Raw genomic sequence first — 19,610 nt, 5'->3', positions numbered from 1 at the left:
TTATGTTTGCTCCAAATGTGGAGCAAAGGCCTGGAAGGACAAAGGAAAGACTATCCAAACATTTGTGGGTAAATATTGTTGCTCTGATGGAAAATTCCAATTACTTCCTTTGAATGAGCCACCAAATGAATTGAAAGATTTGATGAGCTCAACCACAACAAGAAGTAGACAGTTCTTACAAAACCTTCGAGGATATAATAATGCATTGGCATTTGTGTCTCTTGGTGCCCATATTAATGAGACTATTAATTATGGTGGGAGAGGTGTATACACTTTTAAGGTTCACGGCTCTGTCTATCATAGCATTGGTTCTTTAGCGCCAGCCCTCCCAAAGGACAAAATGAAGTCCCACGCTTTGCACAATTATATTTTTTTGATACCGAACATGAGTTGAGCAACAGATTGCATCATGTTTCAAATTTAGATCGTAGTATTCTAGAGTGTTTACAAGTGATGATGCATAGAGTAAATCCTTATGCAAATGCTCTACGATCTGCTGCTTCTTTGTTTGGAGATGCTATTGTACCCAATATGAGGATGGTTATTGCGGAGCATCGTTCTGATGGTTGGCAATATCTCGCTCCAAGGGGTTCTGAAGTTGCTGCAATTATGCCAGGACAAGGGGATGATAGAAATATTGGCTATTGCGACATTGTACTGAATTTTCGACAAGGGGGTTTGAAAAGAATCTCCAGTATGCATCGAGCTTACATGTCCTTATTGTATGTTTTATTATTTCCAAGTGGAGAGGATAGGTGGCATCTTTATTCACAGACTACCGTTGGAAAAAAATTGAGTCAAAAGCAATATTATGTCTTTCGCTTCCAAATAAGAGATGATATTGTGGAGTGTCTTCTTCGAGGAGGTAGGCTATTACAACAGTATGTCGTGGATGCTTATAGTACTCTAGAGGAGTCACGGCTTTTGTGGATGCGAAATAACCAAAAAACACTTCGTGGTGAAGTGTACCAAGGATTGGTTGACATGGTTGAGGCTAGAGATGGCTTAGAGAGGGCTGAAGGTCAAAATGTTGGCCGTATAATTGTTTTGCCTTCGTCTTTTGTTGGAGGTCCAAGATATATGTGCCAACTATTTCAAGATGCAATGGCAATTGTTCTTAGTAGGGGAAAACCGGATCTCTTCATTACATTTACATGTAATCCACGATGGAAGGAAATAGATGATGCATTACTACCTGGACAAAGTGTTGTTGATCGTCCTGATTTGACTGTACGAGTGTTTTATCAGAAGTTCCAAGATATGATGCATTTACTTATCAAGCAAGCCGTATTTGGGGAGGCGATTGGACAGGTTTCAGTGATTGAGTTTCAGAAGAGAGGTCTTCCTCATGCACATATATTGTTGATACTTGCATCCGAATATAAACCCATAGATACATTACACCATGACAAGTTGGTTTGTGCAGAGCTCCCTGACAAGAATGTGTTTCTGGAATTATTTGATGTAGTGAGTTGTTGTAATGTTCATGGGCCATGTGGTCCTTTGAATCCACGTTCTCCATGTATGGTTGATGGTAAGTGTAGATTCAAGTTTCCACGAACATTTTCTACGTCTACAAATGTAAACGAAAGTGCATATCCTGTGTATATGAGAAGAGACGATGGAAGGTTTGTTACGTCTAAAAATTACAATTTAGATAATCGTTGGGTTGTTCCTTACAGCCCTCTCTTATCACTAAGATACCAAGCCCATATTAATCTGCAGATTTGCTCAACTGTTGTTGGAATTAGGGTTGCAGAGAAACACACACAGCTTGGAGAAGACGAAGGAAGCTCAAGGCACACAATAGAGAGTGTATTACTTAGTGTGCAATGGAAAGATAGATAGCCCTAGAGTGATGGGCGTATATACAATGCACGGGGGAAAAAACCTCCTAAAGAGGGAAAAAATGCCCCGGCGGTCCTAGTGTGTTCACACACATCACTACCACATGTATATGGTAACAAATCCCCCCTGGAGTGATGCGGTGAACGAGAGCTGGCACATGAGTAAAGGGAAGTGCCATGCCCTGAGGACAGGATCAGTCCACAAAGGGGAGTAAGCCCAAAGCTTTGCGGAAAGCTTCAAGCTTCTCACGAGACAATGCCTTTGTGAAAAGATCTGCAAGGTTGTCCTGTGTTGGCACATAAGCCAAGCTGATCTCTCCTGCTGAGAGCCTCTCCCTGACATAGTGGTAATGCACCTCAATGTGCTTTGTGCGAGCATGAAAAACTGGGTTCCTCGCAACTGCCAATGCGCTCTGACTGTCAGTGTAGATAGTGTTGGCAGTGTCCTGTCCAACACCCAAGTCAGCCATAAGGCGTCTGAGCCATACACACTCAACCGTAGCTGTGAAGACTGCCCTGTACTCAGCCTCACAACTCGAAGTGGCCACAGTAGGTTGCTTCTTGCTCAACCATGATATACATGAACTGCCAAGCATGAAACAAAAACCACTTGTGGACACTCGCGTGTCAAAACAACCAGCCCAATCTGAGTCCGAAAAAGCATGTAAGTCTGGCGGCAATGATCCCCCCTTGGGATAAAACGAGCCAAGATGTAAAGTGCCACTAAGGTAGCGGAAAATCCTCTTGACAGCCTGCCAATGCTTAGACCCTGGGCTATGCATAAATCTGCTGACCTGCGAGACTGCAAACTGAATATCTGGCCTCGTGTTGCATACATAAATGAGGCAGCCAACAGCAGTTTGGTAAAGAGTGACATCAGCAGGATCGCCAGCATCATGTAGACTCAACTTCAAACCTGTTTCCATGGGAGTGGCAATAGGTTTGCAATCCTCAAGTCCAAACTTACATAGCAATGTCTCTATGTAACTTTTCTGACACAAGGCAATACCACCATCACACTGCTTAAACTGTATACCCAAGTAATGATGCAACAGCCCCAAATCTTTCATCTTGAAAGTAGCATTCAAATCAGCCTTAAATTCAGCAATATGTCTCTCATTTGGTCCAGTGATCAGCAAATCATCAACATAAAGAACCACAATGAGAAATACATCATCCTCACGCTTTACATACAATGTGCTTTCTGTTGGACTGTTACGAAAGCCTCGTTTAACCAAATGAGTGTCAGCTTTCTCATACCAAGCACGAGGAGATTGCTTCAACCCATACAAAGCCTTCCTACATTTGCACACTTTGTCCTCTTGTCCTTTTATGACAAAACCGCGAGGCTGCATTACATAAACTTCCTCAAATATGTCACCATTCAAGAAACCAGTAACAATGTCTGATTGATGTACATCCCAACCAAAATGAGCTGCCAATGCACATAGAAAGCGCACAGTAGTCATACGACAAGTGGGAGCAAAAGTCTCTTCATAATCTATGCCTTTTTGTTGTGCATAACCCTTTGCAACAAGTCGAGCCTTATGGCGATCGATCTCACCATCCGGCTTGCGTTTCAACTTGTAAACCCACTTCGTACCAATGGCCTTTTTGCCAGGAGGCAAATCACATAAAGTCCATGTGTCATTCTCTATAAGTGCATCATATTCTGATTTCATGGCAGCAATCCAATTTTCTGAATTCTGTGCTTCATCAAAAGACAGAGGCTCCTCAACATCATGTAAACTAGACACAGCCAAAGCATAACAATCTGATGCATAAGATGCATGGCGAGAGCCTGAACGAGTACGACTAGATAAAGGTGCATCCAATTTACTGTCACGCAAAGTGTGCACCAGCCATTTTGGCATACCTCTAGCCTGCTCATTTTCAGCCCTTTCCTCATCAAGTACATCATGTACATCTGCATCAGTAATAGGCTGTTCTAAAACATTTTCAGAAACCCCCATAGGCTGTACATTTGCCTCATTGGAACTTACATTCGTATTTCCACCACTGAAAAGAGGCAACAAAGTGTCATAAATGTCCTGTGAGCTTACATTACTGTCTCTAGTACATGACAGCAAGGGTTGAACAGAATCTTCCACAAACACTACATCCCGTGAAACCAAAATACGTTTTGTTTGCGGATGATACAACTTGTAACCTTTGCTTTCAGCACTATAACCAACAAAAATACATTTGACAGCCTTATCATCCAATTTTCTGCGCTGCACTTGTGGCACCAAAGCATATGCCAAACAGCCAAAAACACGCATGTGCTCAATAGAAGGTTTTCTATCATGCCATGCTTCATATGGAGTAATAGACTGCAAAGCTTTCGTAGGACACCTGTTAAGTACATAAGTGGCACACATGATGGCCTCAAGCCAAAAAGAATGCGGCAAAGCTTGACTTTTGACCATACATCGTGCCATTTCCGTTAGTGACCTGTTTTTCCTCTCAGCAACACCATTTTGCTGAGGTGTATAAGGCACTGTACATTGGTGTTTTATCCCACGACTAGCCAGAAATGCATTAAATTCATGAAGCATATACTCCCCCCCTCGATCGGAACGGAGGGTGCCCATAGTACATTTTGAGACATTTTCAGCCATAGCCAAAAATTGTTTGAAGCACATAAAAACTTCGGACTTTGCTTTAAGCGGAAATACCCATGCATGCCTGGAGTAATCATCAATGAAAGTCACGAAGTACAGGTAATTGCCCAAGGACGGAGTTTGCATGGGCCCACAAACATCACTATGCACAAGTTGCAACCTGCATGTGGCCCTAACTGAACCATCCTTTGGAAACTTAGAACGCTGCATTTTACCCAGAATACAGCCTTCACAAACATGTTTGATAGGTGCTTCAAGAGGCGGCAAAGAAGCAACCATATCAGATTTCTGCAAACGCAGCAAACTGGCAAAATTCAGATAACCAAAACGTGCATGCCAAAGTTTTGCATCTGAAATAGCCCTTGAATCTGCAACAGCATTTGCAAAATTTTGTCCACACTTGTCATACAAAGTGAGCTTATACAGCCCACGGCACAAAAGCCCAGATGCAACAATTTCATCACCAAACCTGAGATCATGAACTGTACATCTGTCATCCACAAATTTGACTACAAGTCCAAGTCTAGCAAGTGCGGATACAGACAATAGATTCTTCTTGATCCCAGGTACATAAAGTGCATCAACAAGTGTGAAGGAACTGCCATTAGCAGCAGTGAGCACAATCTTTCCAACTCCCTGAACTGGATAAGAGGCGTTGTTGGCACAAGTGACTGAATTCCCATGAGGGACAGACTCGAGAGAGGTAAACAATTCACGATGTGAGGTAATGTGCTTTGTAGCACCACTGTCGAAATACCACACATGTGAATCTGCAGCAACTGACAAGCATGCATCATGGACAGCAGGATTGTAAGTGCACTCTGCGCTAAAAGCCCATTCTGCATCAACATCAGCATCACAATCTCCTTTCACAGAAGACTCAACAATGGCTGCATTTGTAGTGGAACCAGCATTTGCAGTGGAACCACCCTCTTTCTTCTTAGCCTCTTTGGCCTTCAACTTAGGACACGACTTGATCAAGTGATCATTGGCTTTACAATAATGGCAACGCATTTTCTTTTTGCCCTTGTCACCAGAATTGCCAGACGAAGTGCTGCCAGCAGAAGCATTAGGAACAGAAATTTTGCCACTCGCAGCAGAACCATAAGAAGTGGCTGCATTACTGTTACCACCCTTTCTTTGAGAAGCAATAAAAGCCTGTTCAACTGCACGCTGCCTAGTCCTGTTTTTTCTAGAAAGTGACTCTTGCAACAGCAATGTGCATAATGCATCAAACTTGACAACTTCAGGATTTCCTTGGGTCATCAGTCTCCAAGTACTAGCAAAAGTCTGGTAGGAATCTGGTAAGGCATCAAGAACAGTCTGCACAAGGGAACTGTCAGAAATGACTTCACCTGCAGAAATGAGTTGCTCATTGATATCCTTGACACTAGCAAGGAAAGTGTCCATATCATCTTCCTCATGCATAATCTTCGACTCTAGCTCTTTACGCAGCAAAGCAATTTTAGCCTCATTGCGGCTTGCATAAAGACCTGCTAGAATATCCCAAGCCTGTTTTGCAGATTTTGCTGAACGGATGTGAGGAATAATGGTGCGCTTCACAGACAACGCAATCAATGCATGAGCCTGCGCATCCTTAACATCCCAACGAGCTTGTTCTGCTGTAGGCAAAACAACTCTAACACCTGCAATCCTTGCAGCAAGACCTGCAACATCCTCAATATCGCCTACATCTTCAGAACCAGGACGTACATCAATGCCCTGCACAATGTTCCAGACACCTTTTGACACAAGAACGTGTTGCATCATATAAGCCCACATAGGGTAGTTGTCCCCATCCAACCTGTCCTCAGCAGCAAACATCTTGAACACATCTGTGTTGTTGTTGTCAGCCATGGTAAATGCTGCACCTGATGTGAAAACTGCCCGAAAATAGGAGAAATGGAGCGGGAACAACTTGTGCTATATAGCACAAACCGTAGAAGACTATAAGGCACCTGTTATGCAGAAAACGGCACTGACAGAATATCTGCACAAAATGACGAAATAGCCTGTGCAGTACTGCCCGTAGTGGAAACGGAGGCCGAAATGAGCCCAAATCAAAATTCTGAGCAGACCAAGCTCTTCTAGCTCTCCCAAAATATTTGTCGACCTGCGAACGCTTGCCAAAGCTCACTGAAATCGGAGAAAGTGAGCAGGCGTGTGCTGGAGCAGCTGGCGACTAAGCCCGGGAGGACGTGACCTGCTCTGATACCAATTGTTGGAATTAGGGTTGCAGAGAAACACACACAGCTTGGAGAAGACGAAGGAAGCTCAAGGCACACAATAGAGAGTGTATTACTTAGTGTGCAATGGAAAGATAGATAGCCCTAGAGTGATGGGCGTATATACAATGCACGGGGGAAAAAACCTCCTAAAGAGGGAAAAAATGCCCCGGCGGTCCTAGTGTGTTCACACACATCACTACCACATGTATATGGTAACAACTGTCACTATAGTGAAATATCTTTATAAGTATGTCTACAAAGGACATGATCGAGCCACTGTTGTCCTTCAAAATGGTGAAGGAGCTACTGATGAGATCAAGAGTTATCTCAATGCACGTTATGTTTCTGTATCTAAGGCTATGTGGAGAATATTTGGCTTCAACATGCATAGTGAAAGGCCAACTATTCAACGATTGCAAGTACACCTTCCATTGCAGAATATGGTTACATTTCAAGATGGTGATGATGTATCATATTTGCTAGATAATGAGCAAAATAGAAAAACTACCTTGACAGAATGGTTTGTTGCAAATCAAAATTATCCTGAAGCAAATAACTTCACATATACTGACTTTCCAAATGGTTGGGTATGGAATAAAAGTTGAAAGGCATGGTCTCCACGACAACAGGGTCTTTCTATTGGAAGAATGTATAATATTGTCCCTACTGCTGGTGAGGTTTATTACCTACGAATGCTTCTCAATATTTGCAAGGGATGTAAGTGTTTTGAAGACTTGCGTATGTATGATGGTCACATCTATGATACATACAAGGAGGCATGTATAGCTAGAGGATTATTGCAAGATGATGAAGAATGGTCAATTTGCCTCCAAGAGGCATCTTTTTTTCAAATTGGAATGCAGTTGAGACAACTGTTTGCAATCATATTAGTCTTTTGTGAGCCACTTCATCCGGCTGCTCTTTGGGACAGGTTTTGCACTGAATTTTGTGAGGACTATGTTTATGCCCTAAGGATGCGTATTTCAGATGCAAGTGTGCGATTTGATGTGGCAAAAAATCAAGCTTTGCTTCATATAGAATGCTCAAAGTTTTTCCCGTTGGGTGCTTGATATTGGCAATGGGGTTATGGATGATGGAGGAGACTTAGACAGAGTCAAAATACCTTCACACATGATGCTTCCAGGAAATAGTTCGGCAGATCTTCTAAGCTTTATATATGGAGATTTGTGTCATTTGTAAGATCAAGCAACTTTTTTCAGAGATCGAGCAATACTTGCTCCACGGAATAAAGAGGTGGATTTAATTAATGCATGGAGATTGCAAAGAGTATCTGAGTGCAGATTCAATTTGTATGTCAGAGGAAAACACACATTTGTACACAATTGAATATCTGAATAGCTTTACTCTTGGTGGTGGTTTTCCACCTATGCAAGCAATTTCATCATAAAGTAATTGAGACAGAGATAGTTACAGGATCAAATATTGGAGATAGAGTTTTTCTTCCAAGGATTGACTTTATTATTGGAAGCCATCAGGGACTTCCATTTCAAATGAAGCGTCGTCAATTTCCAATCAGGCTTGCTTTTGGGATGACTATCAACAAAGCACAAGGGCAAACACTTGGAATTCTTGGTCTATATCTTGAGTCATCTATCTTCTCTCATGGACAGTTGTATGTTGCAATGTCACGTGTACGAAGTGTAGCTTCTATGAGGATTATTGTCAAAACTAAAAACACTCAAGTGGAGTGTTACTACACTCCAAACATTGTATTCAAGGAAGTATTACAACTAGCGAGCTCATAACAATAAGTTCAAATTGACATTGTGGCTCTCACTTAAAGTCAGACACACTTGATGTTAAATTTTATTCATATCTCTTGGATCAAAGTATTTCCTACAGATGGATCCTCGACGCAGTGCCTCCTATGTAGTGGGTCACATCACTAAATTCATTCGAGGTATTTATCTTCTTTTTTAAATTAGTTTATTAACTTGACCTATTATTTTCTTGAGAAGATTGGCTTATACATTGACTTAATCTGTTGAAGATCCACCGCAATGGAGGGGAAGAGTTCCTGCTATGTTTTTGGTGATCTTATTTGATCAAACTCATATTATATTGTAAGAGTTTTTATATATGGTATATTTGTAGTTTTAAGCTTTTATTGCTCTACATAATTCATGGATGCCTTTGCACAGATCACTCCCATCGAGGTTTTATCATCGTAGGTGTTTATGAAATGCTATACTTAGGTAGAGATATGTCCATGGAAGTTCTTGGATACTACCATGTTGCCTTTTCTTCGAACCACGAGCATCGTCAAATTCAAGTTAATATTTGGTTTGTGAGTGACGAGAGGCCAGTCAATGCACAACAGGTGGGGGTTGCTGGAGACCGCACTACACCATATCGATTGAGGATATTTACTCAAGTTGAAACACCACCCCGTATCTTGCAAAATGTATACAACATAGGTCCTTGGACTTATAGAATCCCTAATGTGGTCTCTCGAAGGCTACACTTTGAATAACTATTTTGTATTGTTTCTTTGTGAAGTTGTGAAATTTCAAAGTCTTTTGAATTGCTTTCATTCCTCTCTCTCTCTCTCTCTCTCTCTCTCTCTTAAACCCTTCACTAAAACAAAAGAAAGAAGGACATGATTCTCTATGGCATGATCGTTTATTTCATATTCTTTATTCTATTTCATATTTGTTCCTCTTAAACTTCCAAATCTGTGCTGTTAGAGCAGAAAGAATGGCATGATACATCATGGTTTCATACACCCTCAATGATGTACTTACTTATATTAGAGGTATGTAAATGTAAAATCTTATCTTTGTTACTTACTTTTACCATGAATAAGAACTTTTTGGCCTTTAATTTGTATGTTTACACGTGTAACATTTTTTCTAGATCCTCCATTGTGGAGGGGTTCTGCACATGCTGAGGATATTGTTCGTATTGTCGAGGATTTTGAGATCCTTCGGTGCGTATAGCTTGAACTTGAATCCATATGATGTTAAATGTGTTGTTACTTTCTATGTCTAAATGGTTGGTTATTATTTTCATTGCAGGCTTCAATATTATTGCAGACATTCTGTCTTGGCATTATATGAAGCACGATATTTTAGAAGTGTTGTAGGTTATTATCACATAGAGTTTGATATAGATGATATGCGAATCACTGTACGAGAGTTAGGTATGCAACACACTCTCAATTGCAACTTTTCATACGGTCCCTATGGAGTGAATGAATGGATGTTTAGAATCTATTCTTTGGGTGAATCACCTCGACGCCTCGGTCGCAGTGTTCGACGTGTCGGACCTTGGATCTTGAGAGTTCTAAGTAGAGTGTGTCGTAGGCTCAACTTCTCTAGATGATCGAACACTTTGATTTATTGTTTATGCATTCTAAGTACCATATTTTTTTAGTTACTATTGGCTTAATCAAGTGGGCTTTTATCTCCTACATAGGTTAATGTATGTGCGTGTGTGTGTGTGTGTGTGTGTGAGAGAGAGAGAGAGAGAGAGAGAGAGAGAGAGAGAGATTTGTGAATTGCTAATGTAGGTTAACATGGGTCATGATGTATTGGCTATTCTCCCAATACATATAAGGATGATTATATATTTGAAAGTTAAGGAAGAGTATATTTGTCAAGCATATGGTACATGGTGTTGGTGGCATCATTGGGTGTATTCATATGCTGATGGGTGGTATGGAAATTGTGGACGGTTAAGCATTACACTATGCAAAGTGTCACAAATATTGAGCGAAATAAAATTGATGAGAGTCCTACAAGAACTATATATGGTTGATATTTATTATGTCAATGTTTGTGGTTGTGATATTCAGTTGCGAAAGATATATCACAATCACAAATCTTGCATTTCGGATGAAGAGTTTGAAATTTTGAAACTAATTGTAAAGTTTACAATGCGGTATATTGGAGTGATCCTCATCCGTCCAATTATAGAGTAGAATATGAATCGTTGTAAACAAAAAATTGAGGTTGTTGTAAAGACTTTGACGTAATGAACCTCTTGACACTTTTTGGCATGACAATTAGTAATTGAAGTGTTCGTATTGCGCTTATACTTTTTTAAAGTGTTTAAGTGGTCATGTTGATCATCTCTCTTTCTCTCTCTCTCTCTCTCTCTCATTTTAAGCTTTGAGTACTAATGTTGTCTTCTTTTCTTGCAGCCAATTAAATGGCCCACGAAATTGTGAATATTTTTTCAAGTGTAATTTTTTTTTATTGTTGATGCCTTTGAAAAAAATTTGTTACCTGCTGAATGGGGATGGCAATGGGCATGGGAAGTGATTGAGAAAAACTACACTGTTTGGGAGTCATATGTAGATGAAGAGTTGGACACGATTTACATCAAGTTGCTTGATCCCTATTTCTTTTCCAACATTAGGCTCATGCTCTTAAAGCAAGAGCTTGGGTTGATTCGTCATTACAAGATTTACTTGAGCTGGGTTCAAAAAATAGACTTAAGAGAAGTTTGTAGAGCTCCAACGCAATATCTTGATCCTGTTGAAATAGCACGACTTAGAGTGCTATGCAGATATGTTCCTGAGTCTTTTTGGCAATAATGTAAACTGATTTTTTTTAATAAAAATATGTCTCTTTAGTCATGTGCTTTTATGTATCTATCTCTCTCTCTCTGTCTTTGTGCAAAAAGGGTTAAATGTACCAGAATTAGTTTAAAGGGGCCAAAGATAGAAAGTGTCGATCGTGTGATTGAGTGTCGATCATGTGTGTGTCATGGAGAAATGTATAAAGATGCAACACACACAAAAACATACAGAGTGAGGCGGTAAGAGCGAGCGAGACCCGCCGGTAGGCGGGCGAAGCGTGCGAGCTAGTTTGCAAAAACGTTTTAGTGCTTCTCGTGCAAAAGAACTGCAATTTGAGACCTCACAAAACTTCAATGACGCCCTTAAACTTTTACTATGGACATTGTGATTGTGTTCTCTAATCAAACAAGTTGGGACGGTCCCAACTTCCAAGGGAGCGTTTCAAAATTGCCCGCCAGGCAGTTCTGCTAGGCTACAGTGTCTGATTGGCGCCATTTCTCTGCAGCTCGTCTGCTGATAACCTAAGCTTCCCGCCCTTCAGCTTCCCGTTTAAAGAAGCTGCCCTTGTTTCCTTCTTTGCAAGGATTGCAGAGATGGGTAAGCCGAAAGAGAAGCTTGCTGACGGAACAACCCAGCACTTGGAACTAAACCCTTCTGAACTTAGCGTGCACTACGGAAATCATGGCCTGCTATCAGCTGGTGCCATCTTGAAGCCCATCCTCTCCAACATTTCCTCCTCCGATCAGGATCTGTGAGTCCTTTTCTCCCTCCACTAATGTATCTAGTCTGGTGAATTCTGGGTCTAATTGCAATTAGAAGTGTCTTGAGAACTCTTCACGCAGGTTCTAACTCCTTTCTCGCAAGCCTAGCTTTGATTTTCCCAACGGGTGTTAGGGTTGTGTGATGTTTTTTGTGTTTATTTGCAGTAAACATTCCCAGCCTCTTGCTGGTTACGTCATGCAACCACTCACGTGGGCAAAATTGTAGCAATCTTGATGCGTGTCACTTGTTTGCAGCAGATGCGCAAAGTGGGGTGTCGCATGTTTCATGAAACTTTCATGTGAGGTCTAATTGCAATTAGAAGTGTCTTGAGAACTCTTCACGCAGGTTCTAACTCCTTTCTTGCAAGCCTAGCTTTTATTTTCCCAACGGGTGTTAGTGTTGTGTGATGTTTTTTGTGTTTATTTGCAGTAAACATTCCCAGCCTCTTGCTGGTTACGTCATGCAATCGTTCATGTGGGCACATGGTTGTGTTTGGAGACCCATTTTCTTGACGTTTAAGGGCAAATTCAACTCTCTTCTTTGGAAAAAATTGTAGCAATCTTGATGCGTGCCGTTCGTTTGCAGCAGATGCGCAAAGTGGGGTGTTGCATGTTTCATGAAATTTTCATCTAGTAACAAGACAATCAGCCAAGGTAGCTGCCAGGTCATGGCAATTTTTGCAACAGGGGGACCCACGGGAGGGCGACCCCCTTTTGAGGCTGAACTGTCCTATCTAAGAGGTGGACACCCTTTGCTCCCTGTAAAAAGGGCCAGCCACAAACTGCCCGACCCAGCCCTCAAGGTCCACGACCTCATAAAGAGGGAAATGCCTGAGAAAATAGGGAAGGGAGGCCCATAGGGTATTTGGCAACACTTGGAAGGAAGATGAAAAATCCTAAGTGCTCGTAGGAGGCTACATGGTTAGGAAAGAGCCAAAACCCAAGGACTAAACTAGGCAAGGAAAATCTGGACATGAGGAAACTACCTCACTGTCGCCAGGCACAACCACAAAACCACCACACCCTAACATCTATCCCTTGGGGGAAACTATCAAGGATGGCAACGAAAGATGCATTATAGACAAGAACTAGCTCGTGATCCAGTGGACACCTCGACTCCAATCTAAAACACCTGCAATGTCACATACAAGAACAATGCACTCGTGGAGAAGAGAGATTATTGAGGTAGAAAGAGACAAGACATTTGTGTCTGAGAGAGAGAGAGAGAGAGAGAGAGAGAGAGAGAGAGAGAGAGAGAGAGAGAGAGAGAGAGAGAGAGAGAGAGAGAGAGAGAGAAAGAAAGAAAGAAAGATTTTTAACGTCTATGTCAGGCCGAAATCGGCCTATGAGACAAAACAGATGTACATGGTGTGTATGTCATCCGTCTATCGGAAAGACAAATGAAACAAAACTGATACAAAACTGAACTGAATGTAGGTAGTGGAGTATCTGAGGAGGGATGGAGCTCTATCTCTCTAGGGGTATATGCATGTCTATATGCTCAAGGTAGTACAATCATGAGAATGCATCAAGCTATCTAGCTCCATCCTGTACTAATGGGGGGATGTAAGATGTGGTACATGGGCGGGGCTGGTGCCAAGGCTACCCGGATGAAAGCTGTCGGGTTGGCCCTCATCTGAGCTACTCGCTCCTCAGTGGCACGGCGCTCCCGGGCTCGGATCTCCTCGATCTGTCGGTGGTGGGAGCTCGCGCCCCTGTAGCCTGTGACTCGTGGTCGTCGTCTAGCTCGGTTCTCCTCCGCCTGTGGGAGTGTCACTCCCCTCTGAGTGTCTGGTGAGGGAGGGGCGGCAATCCTCTGAAAGAAGTCTGTGAGCTGCGACTGTCTCCCCTCTGTCTGTGTAGCTGTGTGTGGTTGTAGTAGTGTGTCCCGATGGCTCTGTATCTCTAGTAAGAAACGTCCGAGCTGTCTCTGATCTCGAGAGTCCATGATCTCTCGGAGAGTGGGCTGTCCTCTGAATAAGGCCTCATACCTGCCTCTGATCTCAGTGTATGCTCTGCATCTACATACAAAGTGCTCCTCACTCTCTACCTCCTCTGTGCAAGCTCTGCAGACTCGCTCCTCCCTCACCAGACACTCTCTCTCTCTCTCTCTCTCTCTGCAGAGAGAGAGAGAGAGAGAGAGAGAGAGAGAGAGAGAGAGAGAGAGAGAGAGAGAGAGAGAGAGAGAGAGAGAGAGAGAGAGAGAGAGAGAGAGAGAGAGAGAGAGAGAAATGAAAGGAAATGAAATGTTATATTAACGTCTTCAAAAGGCCAAAATGACCTATGAGACCAATCAGTTACAAAATAGTGAATCTAATACCATGTCTGGGTACAAAAGAACTAGAAAAGAACTAGAAGTGGAACAAAATACTACTACTACTACTACAATCTAAAACTACGTGGGTGTAGCAGCTGATACAATAGGTACCCGGTAAACTGGATGTAACAGTGTGTGAAACAAAGATGGAAGAAATGGTGAGGATCCATCCTCATCTGCACTCTGGATGTCGAGAGAGTATGGCTCGAATCTTCTGTTGTAGTCTCCGTCGATGCTGTGTAGCTCCTCTCCTCAGTCGCGGTCGTCTGTATCTCTGTAGCTCCAATGCTCGGTCGATGAGAGTGCCAGTAGTGGTCGAATGAGTGTGGGACGAGCTCTACAGTGGTGGCTGCTCCTCTGGCTGTCCCATATCTAGTGAAAAGAAATCTGTAATGTGTCTCTGGGACTGCCTCTCTCTAGCTCTCCCCAGTAAAGTGTCTCTATACCTGTGTAACTCAAGTAGATATAGTCCAAGACATCTCTGATCCTCATAACTCATGACCCTAGATAGAGGACCAAAACCCTCTCTGAATAAGCAGTGGAAACGCCCCCGTATCTCATAGAACACTGTGCAATGACATATGTAGTGCAACTCTGTCTCTGGCTCTCTCTGGCATAATCGGCATATCCTGCTGTCTGCTGGTATCCCTCTGAATCTACCGGTCTCAATCTCGAGCTGATGTGAGGATGTGCGTATCTGACCAATGGCACAACGCAAACCATGAGACATATGTGTGTCCATGTAGCTGGGTCGAATCACAAACCCATCTCCTGTGAGGTGGAGAAGATGCTCTCTATAGAAAGCCATCTTTGTGCTCAACTCCTGAGGCGGCTCTATCCATGTCCTCCTGGTGTCGAGCTGGATCAGGTCCTGACGAATGAGTCTAGTGATCTCCACCCGTGTAAGAGACAGCGAGGGTGCGTGAAGAGAATACTGGAAAGGGGGCAACCTGTCCATGGTGAAGCCATGCGTCTGAAACCATGAAGTCATCTGTGCATACCAGCATGAAGTGTCCCCCTGTAGAGCTAACTGTCTGGAAGACTCAAGGGCCAATCTAGCATATCTGTCTCTAGTAGTATCCCATAGGCTGTGCACAAAGGACACTGATCTGGTAAGCGCCTCAATCTCCATGGGGGGGGCAGCTAGCTCTGCTCGAATGATCGCGTGAGGTACGGAGGCCTTGGCTCTAATCAATCGGGAGATCATAGATACCAAGGGCCTCTCCATACGTCTCCAACCATCCTGGCCTACAGAAGGTCCCCATACCTGTACCCCATACATCATAGCTGAGGCTACTAAAGTATCAAAGAGCCATAACTTTGTCCGAGGTTCCTGGAACTGAACCTGCGAACACATCCTCTCCAAGCCTCCCAAGGCCGCATAAGCTCTGGTCAGTCTAGTCTTTGCTGCTCTCCCCAAAGAAAACCTCGGCCCAGTGAAGACTATCCCAAGGTAAGTGTATGCATCTGTATACTCCACAATCTCTTGACCATACGTGAAGGTCGGTGCCGATCTCCTGATCCACTGCGGTGTGGTGTTAAACACCATGACCTTGGTTTTACCAAGGTTTACAGACAATCCACTATCCTCTGCAAAACTGTGTAATGCATCCAACTGTCGCTGCATACCCTCTGGTGAGTCAGAGATCAAGACAATATCATCAGCATATAACAACAATGGGATCCACGTCCCTGCCAGCTGGGCACCTCTATCACCCTCTCTGTCAATGTAATCAGAGAGAGAGAGAGAGAGAGAGAGAGAGAGAGAGAGAGAGAGAGAGAGAGAGAGAGAGAGAGAGAGAGAGAGAGAGAGAGAGAGAGAGAGAGAGAGAGAGAGAGAGAGAGAGAGAGAGAGAGAGAGAGAGAGAGAGAGAAAGAAAGATTTTTAACGTCTATGTCAGGCCGAAATCGGCCTATGAGACAAATCAAATGTACATGGTGTGTATGTCATCCGTCTATCGGAAAGACAAATGAAACAAAACAGATACAAAACTGAACTGAATGTAGGTAGGTAGGGGAGTATCTGAGGAGGGATGGAGCTCTATCTCTAGGGGTATATGCATGTCTATATGCTCAAGGTAGTACAATCATGAGAATGAGAATGCATCAAGCTATCTAGCTCCATCTTGTACAAATGGGGGGATGTAAGATGTGGTACATGGGCGGGGCTGGTGCCAAGGCTACCCGGATGAAAGCTGTCGGGTCGGCCCTCATCTGAGCTACTCGCTCCTCAGTGGCACGGCGCTCCCGGGCTCGGATCTCCTCGATCTGTCGGTGGTGGGAGCTCGCGCCCCTGTAGCCTGTGACTCGTGGTCGTCGTCTAGCTCGGCTCACCTCCGCCTGTGGGAGTGTCACTCCCCTCTGAGTGTCTGGTGAGGGAGGGGCGGCAATCCTCTGAAAGAAGTTTGTGAGCTGCGACTGTCTCCCCTCTGTCTGTGTAGCTGTGCGTGGCTGTAGTAGTGTGTCCCGATGACTCTGTATCTCTAGTAAGAAGCGTCCGAGCTGTCTCTGATCTCGAGAGTCCATGATCTCTCGGAGAGTGGGCTGTCCTCTGAATAAGGCCTCATACCTGCCTCTGATCTCAGTGTATGCTCTGCATCTACATACAAAGTGCTCCTCACTCTCTACCTCCTCTGTGCAGGCTCTGCAGACTCGCTCCTCCCTGGGAACACCAGTATGTCTCCCGATCTCAATCTCTAACCTGTGTGAAGCCACTCTCAGCTGACCAATCGCCACCCGTGAGCTATGTGGCATATATGTGTCCATATAGCGTGGTCTCTGTATGAACCCCCCAGACAGTATGGTGAGAAACTGGTCTCTGTAATCTGACATCCTCGTCCCCAAGCCAGGTGACTCCCAGACTCTCCTGGTGTATAGCTGCCACAGATCCTGTCTCAATACCAAGTTCCTCTCACTGCGAGAGAGGTGAACAGATGGTGAGTGGGGGTCGTACTGGAATGGTGGTAGTCTCTCCATGTCAAGACCGTGTCCCTCAAACCATGCTCTGACCTGTGAGTACCATGCTCTCTCATGCCCACTCTCTGATAGCTGTATAGCTACCTCAAATGCTCTACGAGTAAGTCTGTTAGGAGGTAGCTCTCTCATCCTCTGGATGAAGCAGACTGTCTGGAATAGTGCCTCTACAGCCATAGGTGGTGTGGCGAGCTTGGCTCTAATAATGTCATGTGGCACTGTCTTCTTGCTGCGGAGCAAGCGTGAGATCATACATACCTGTGGCCTCTCAAGCTGTGTCCACCGGTCAGCTGTCAATCCTGGTGCCCATACTGCCGCCGAGTACATCAGGGCCGGGGTGACTAAGGTGTCGAAAAGCCACCCCTTCGTGCGGGGCTCCTGAAAGTGTGCCTGGTGGCATCTCCGCTCTAGCATGGTCAGAGCTGCATATCCTCGGGTGAGCCTGTCAGCAGCAGCCTGCCTCATAGTGAAGGGTCCTGGTAGGCTGGTGAATGTGATGCCAAGGTAGACATAGGAGGTGACTACATCAACCTGTCCTCCTGCTGCTGTGAAGGTGGGAGCGCTCCTCACTGCACTGGATGTGTGAAAGATCATGACCTTGGTTTTGCCAAGGTTCACAGTCAACCCCCTGTGTGTGCTGAATTCGTCCAAGGCCTCAAGATGGCGTTGCAAGCCCTCGGGTGACTCTGAAATCAACACAATATCATCAACATATAACATGATGTGGACCGGAGTACCTGCCAAGTCGCTCCCCTCTCCCCCTGCTCGTAGTATGTAGTCGGAGATCTCGTCGATGTAGAGCCCAAAGAGTGTTGGGGAGAGTGGGCATCCTTGCTTAACACCAATGGTGCTAGCAATGGTCTCTGAAAAGCCGCCTGGGCAACGAACTCGACCCGTCACCCTCTCGTAGAGAGTATATATGGCCCAAATCATCTCTGTTGGTACCCCAATGTTGTGAAGGCGCTGGAAGAGTCTCTTGCGTGGGACTGTGTCAAAGGCCTTGCGGAAATCCACAAAGCAACAGTAAAGCCTCTTCTTCCGCGCCTTTGCCCCATCAATGAGGCAGCGCAGAACGAAGATGTGATCAGTGGTGGAGAAAGCTCGTCTGAAACCTGCCTGGCTTGGAGCTCGTAGACCCTCGGTCTCTGCGTAGCAGCTGAGCTGTGCCTCAAGTACTGCTCCATATAGCTTGGCCATCGTGTGGCCAATCATGATAGTCCTGTAGTTCCCTGGGTCCAGGGTGTCGCCAGATTTGTGGATAGGCACTATGGTGTGCTGTGTCCACTCCTCTGGGAAGCCCTTCCCTATAGCCCGGTTGAAGACATGTGCAATCAACGGGGCTATAGTGGAGGCCGCATAAATGATGTGCTCACTTTGTAATCCAGTATGGTCAGCTGATCGTCTGTGCTGCATGCGGCGTATGGCCCTCTCTACCATCTCTGCTGTAAAGAAGGAGGAGCACGTGGGGCGTGGCCCGTGTGGCTGTGGGATAGGAGGCTGCCCTGGCACCTCATAAAGGCGCTCTGCATAATCATGCCGTATCTGTGGATCCTCAATAGCTGTAGTCGGACGTGGCTCGCGCAGGGTGCGCCAAGCCGTCGCGCTATCTATGCTCATGAATAGGCGGTATAGCTCAAGCTCCTGTGCCTCTTCGAATGCTCGCCGCTTTTGGCGTGTCAGCGTCTTCATATGTCGTCTGGCCTCTCTCTCTGTGATCTCTCCTAAGGCTCGCCGTGCACGGAGGCGTCGGTATAACTCTCTGCACTCATCATCATACCAGCGGTTCTGAGGCATAGTCCCCGGGGGGGGAGTGCGTCCTGTGTGAGTGGTGTGTGGAAAAGAGCTAATAGCTGAAGTGTGGAGAACGGAAGAGATATGTGATGTGAGAACTGAGAGTGGTGTGGATGGGTGGAGGAGGCATAGGCCATGCTCGACCTCGGCCGAGTAAAGAGAGGCTAGCTCATGTGTGAAATGGATGGTGGTGTGTGGAGTGTGTGCTGTGGAGCTGTGTGGGATGGTATCTCCGGTGATGGAGAAAGAGATGTATGTGTGGTCGGCTCCGATGGGTATGGGTGGAATGGTGAAGGATGTGATAAGGTGTGTAGCCTCCCTGGGTCCCAGAATATAGTCGACTGTACTCCCCCCTCCCTCTGTAACTCCATGTGGCATACAAGTCAGGCCCCCTGAGGTGGGCCACTGGGCCATCCCGTTATAAATAACGAGACGGTGCTGGGAGCCAAGTCGAAGTAGGTGTCGTCCGTAGGCTGTGACTGGAGCTCTGTCTGCTGTATCTCTCATAGTAGCCTCCTCATCT

At 44.8% G+C, this 19,610-nt stretch overlaps 2 protein-coding genes across 2 annotated transcripts in view; both read left to right on the top strand.

Annotated features, from left to right (window-relative positions):
- Positions 1–456: 456 nt before the first annotated feature.
- Positions 457–11,260, top strand: LOC147455084 (uncharacterized). Its single transcript, XM_086515183.1, has 7 exons — positions 457–1,534; positions 6,961–7,286; positions 7,329–7,475; positions 7,563–7,761; positions 9,577–9,649; positions 9,738–9,862; positions 11,022–11,260. Exons 1-7 carry the CDS (start codon positions 457–459, stop codon positions 11,258–11,260), a joined length of 2,187 nt encoding a protein of 728 aa, XP_086371309.1.
- A 382-nt stretch (positions 11,261–11,642) lies between these two features.
- The window catches only part of LOC147455083 (uncharacterized), a 29,538-nt gene continuing 21,570 nt past the window's right edge, over positions 11,643–19,610 (top strand). Inside the window, exon 1 of the mRNA XM_086513927.1 lies at positions 11,643–11,996. Within this exon, the coding sequence (XP_086370053.1) occupies positions 11,839–11,996 (158 nt within the window). The 5' untranslated portion in view covers positions 11,643–11,838. The remainder of the gene's footprint in view (positions 11,997–19,610) is intronic.

Source organism: Adiantum capillus-veneris, chromosome 6 (assembly GCF_014529385.1).
Source record: "Adiantum capillus-veneris isolate H3 chromosome 6, ASM1452938v2, whole genome shotgun sequence".
Taxonomy (NCBI): Eukaryota; Viridiplantae; Streptophyta; class Polypodiopsida; order Polypodiales; family Pteridaceae; genus Adiantum; species Adiantum capillus-veneris.
Note: the sequence above shows the minus strand (reverse complement) of the source record. Positions and strands in the feature narration are given on the sequence as shown.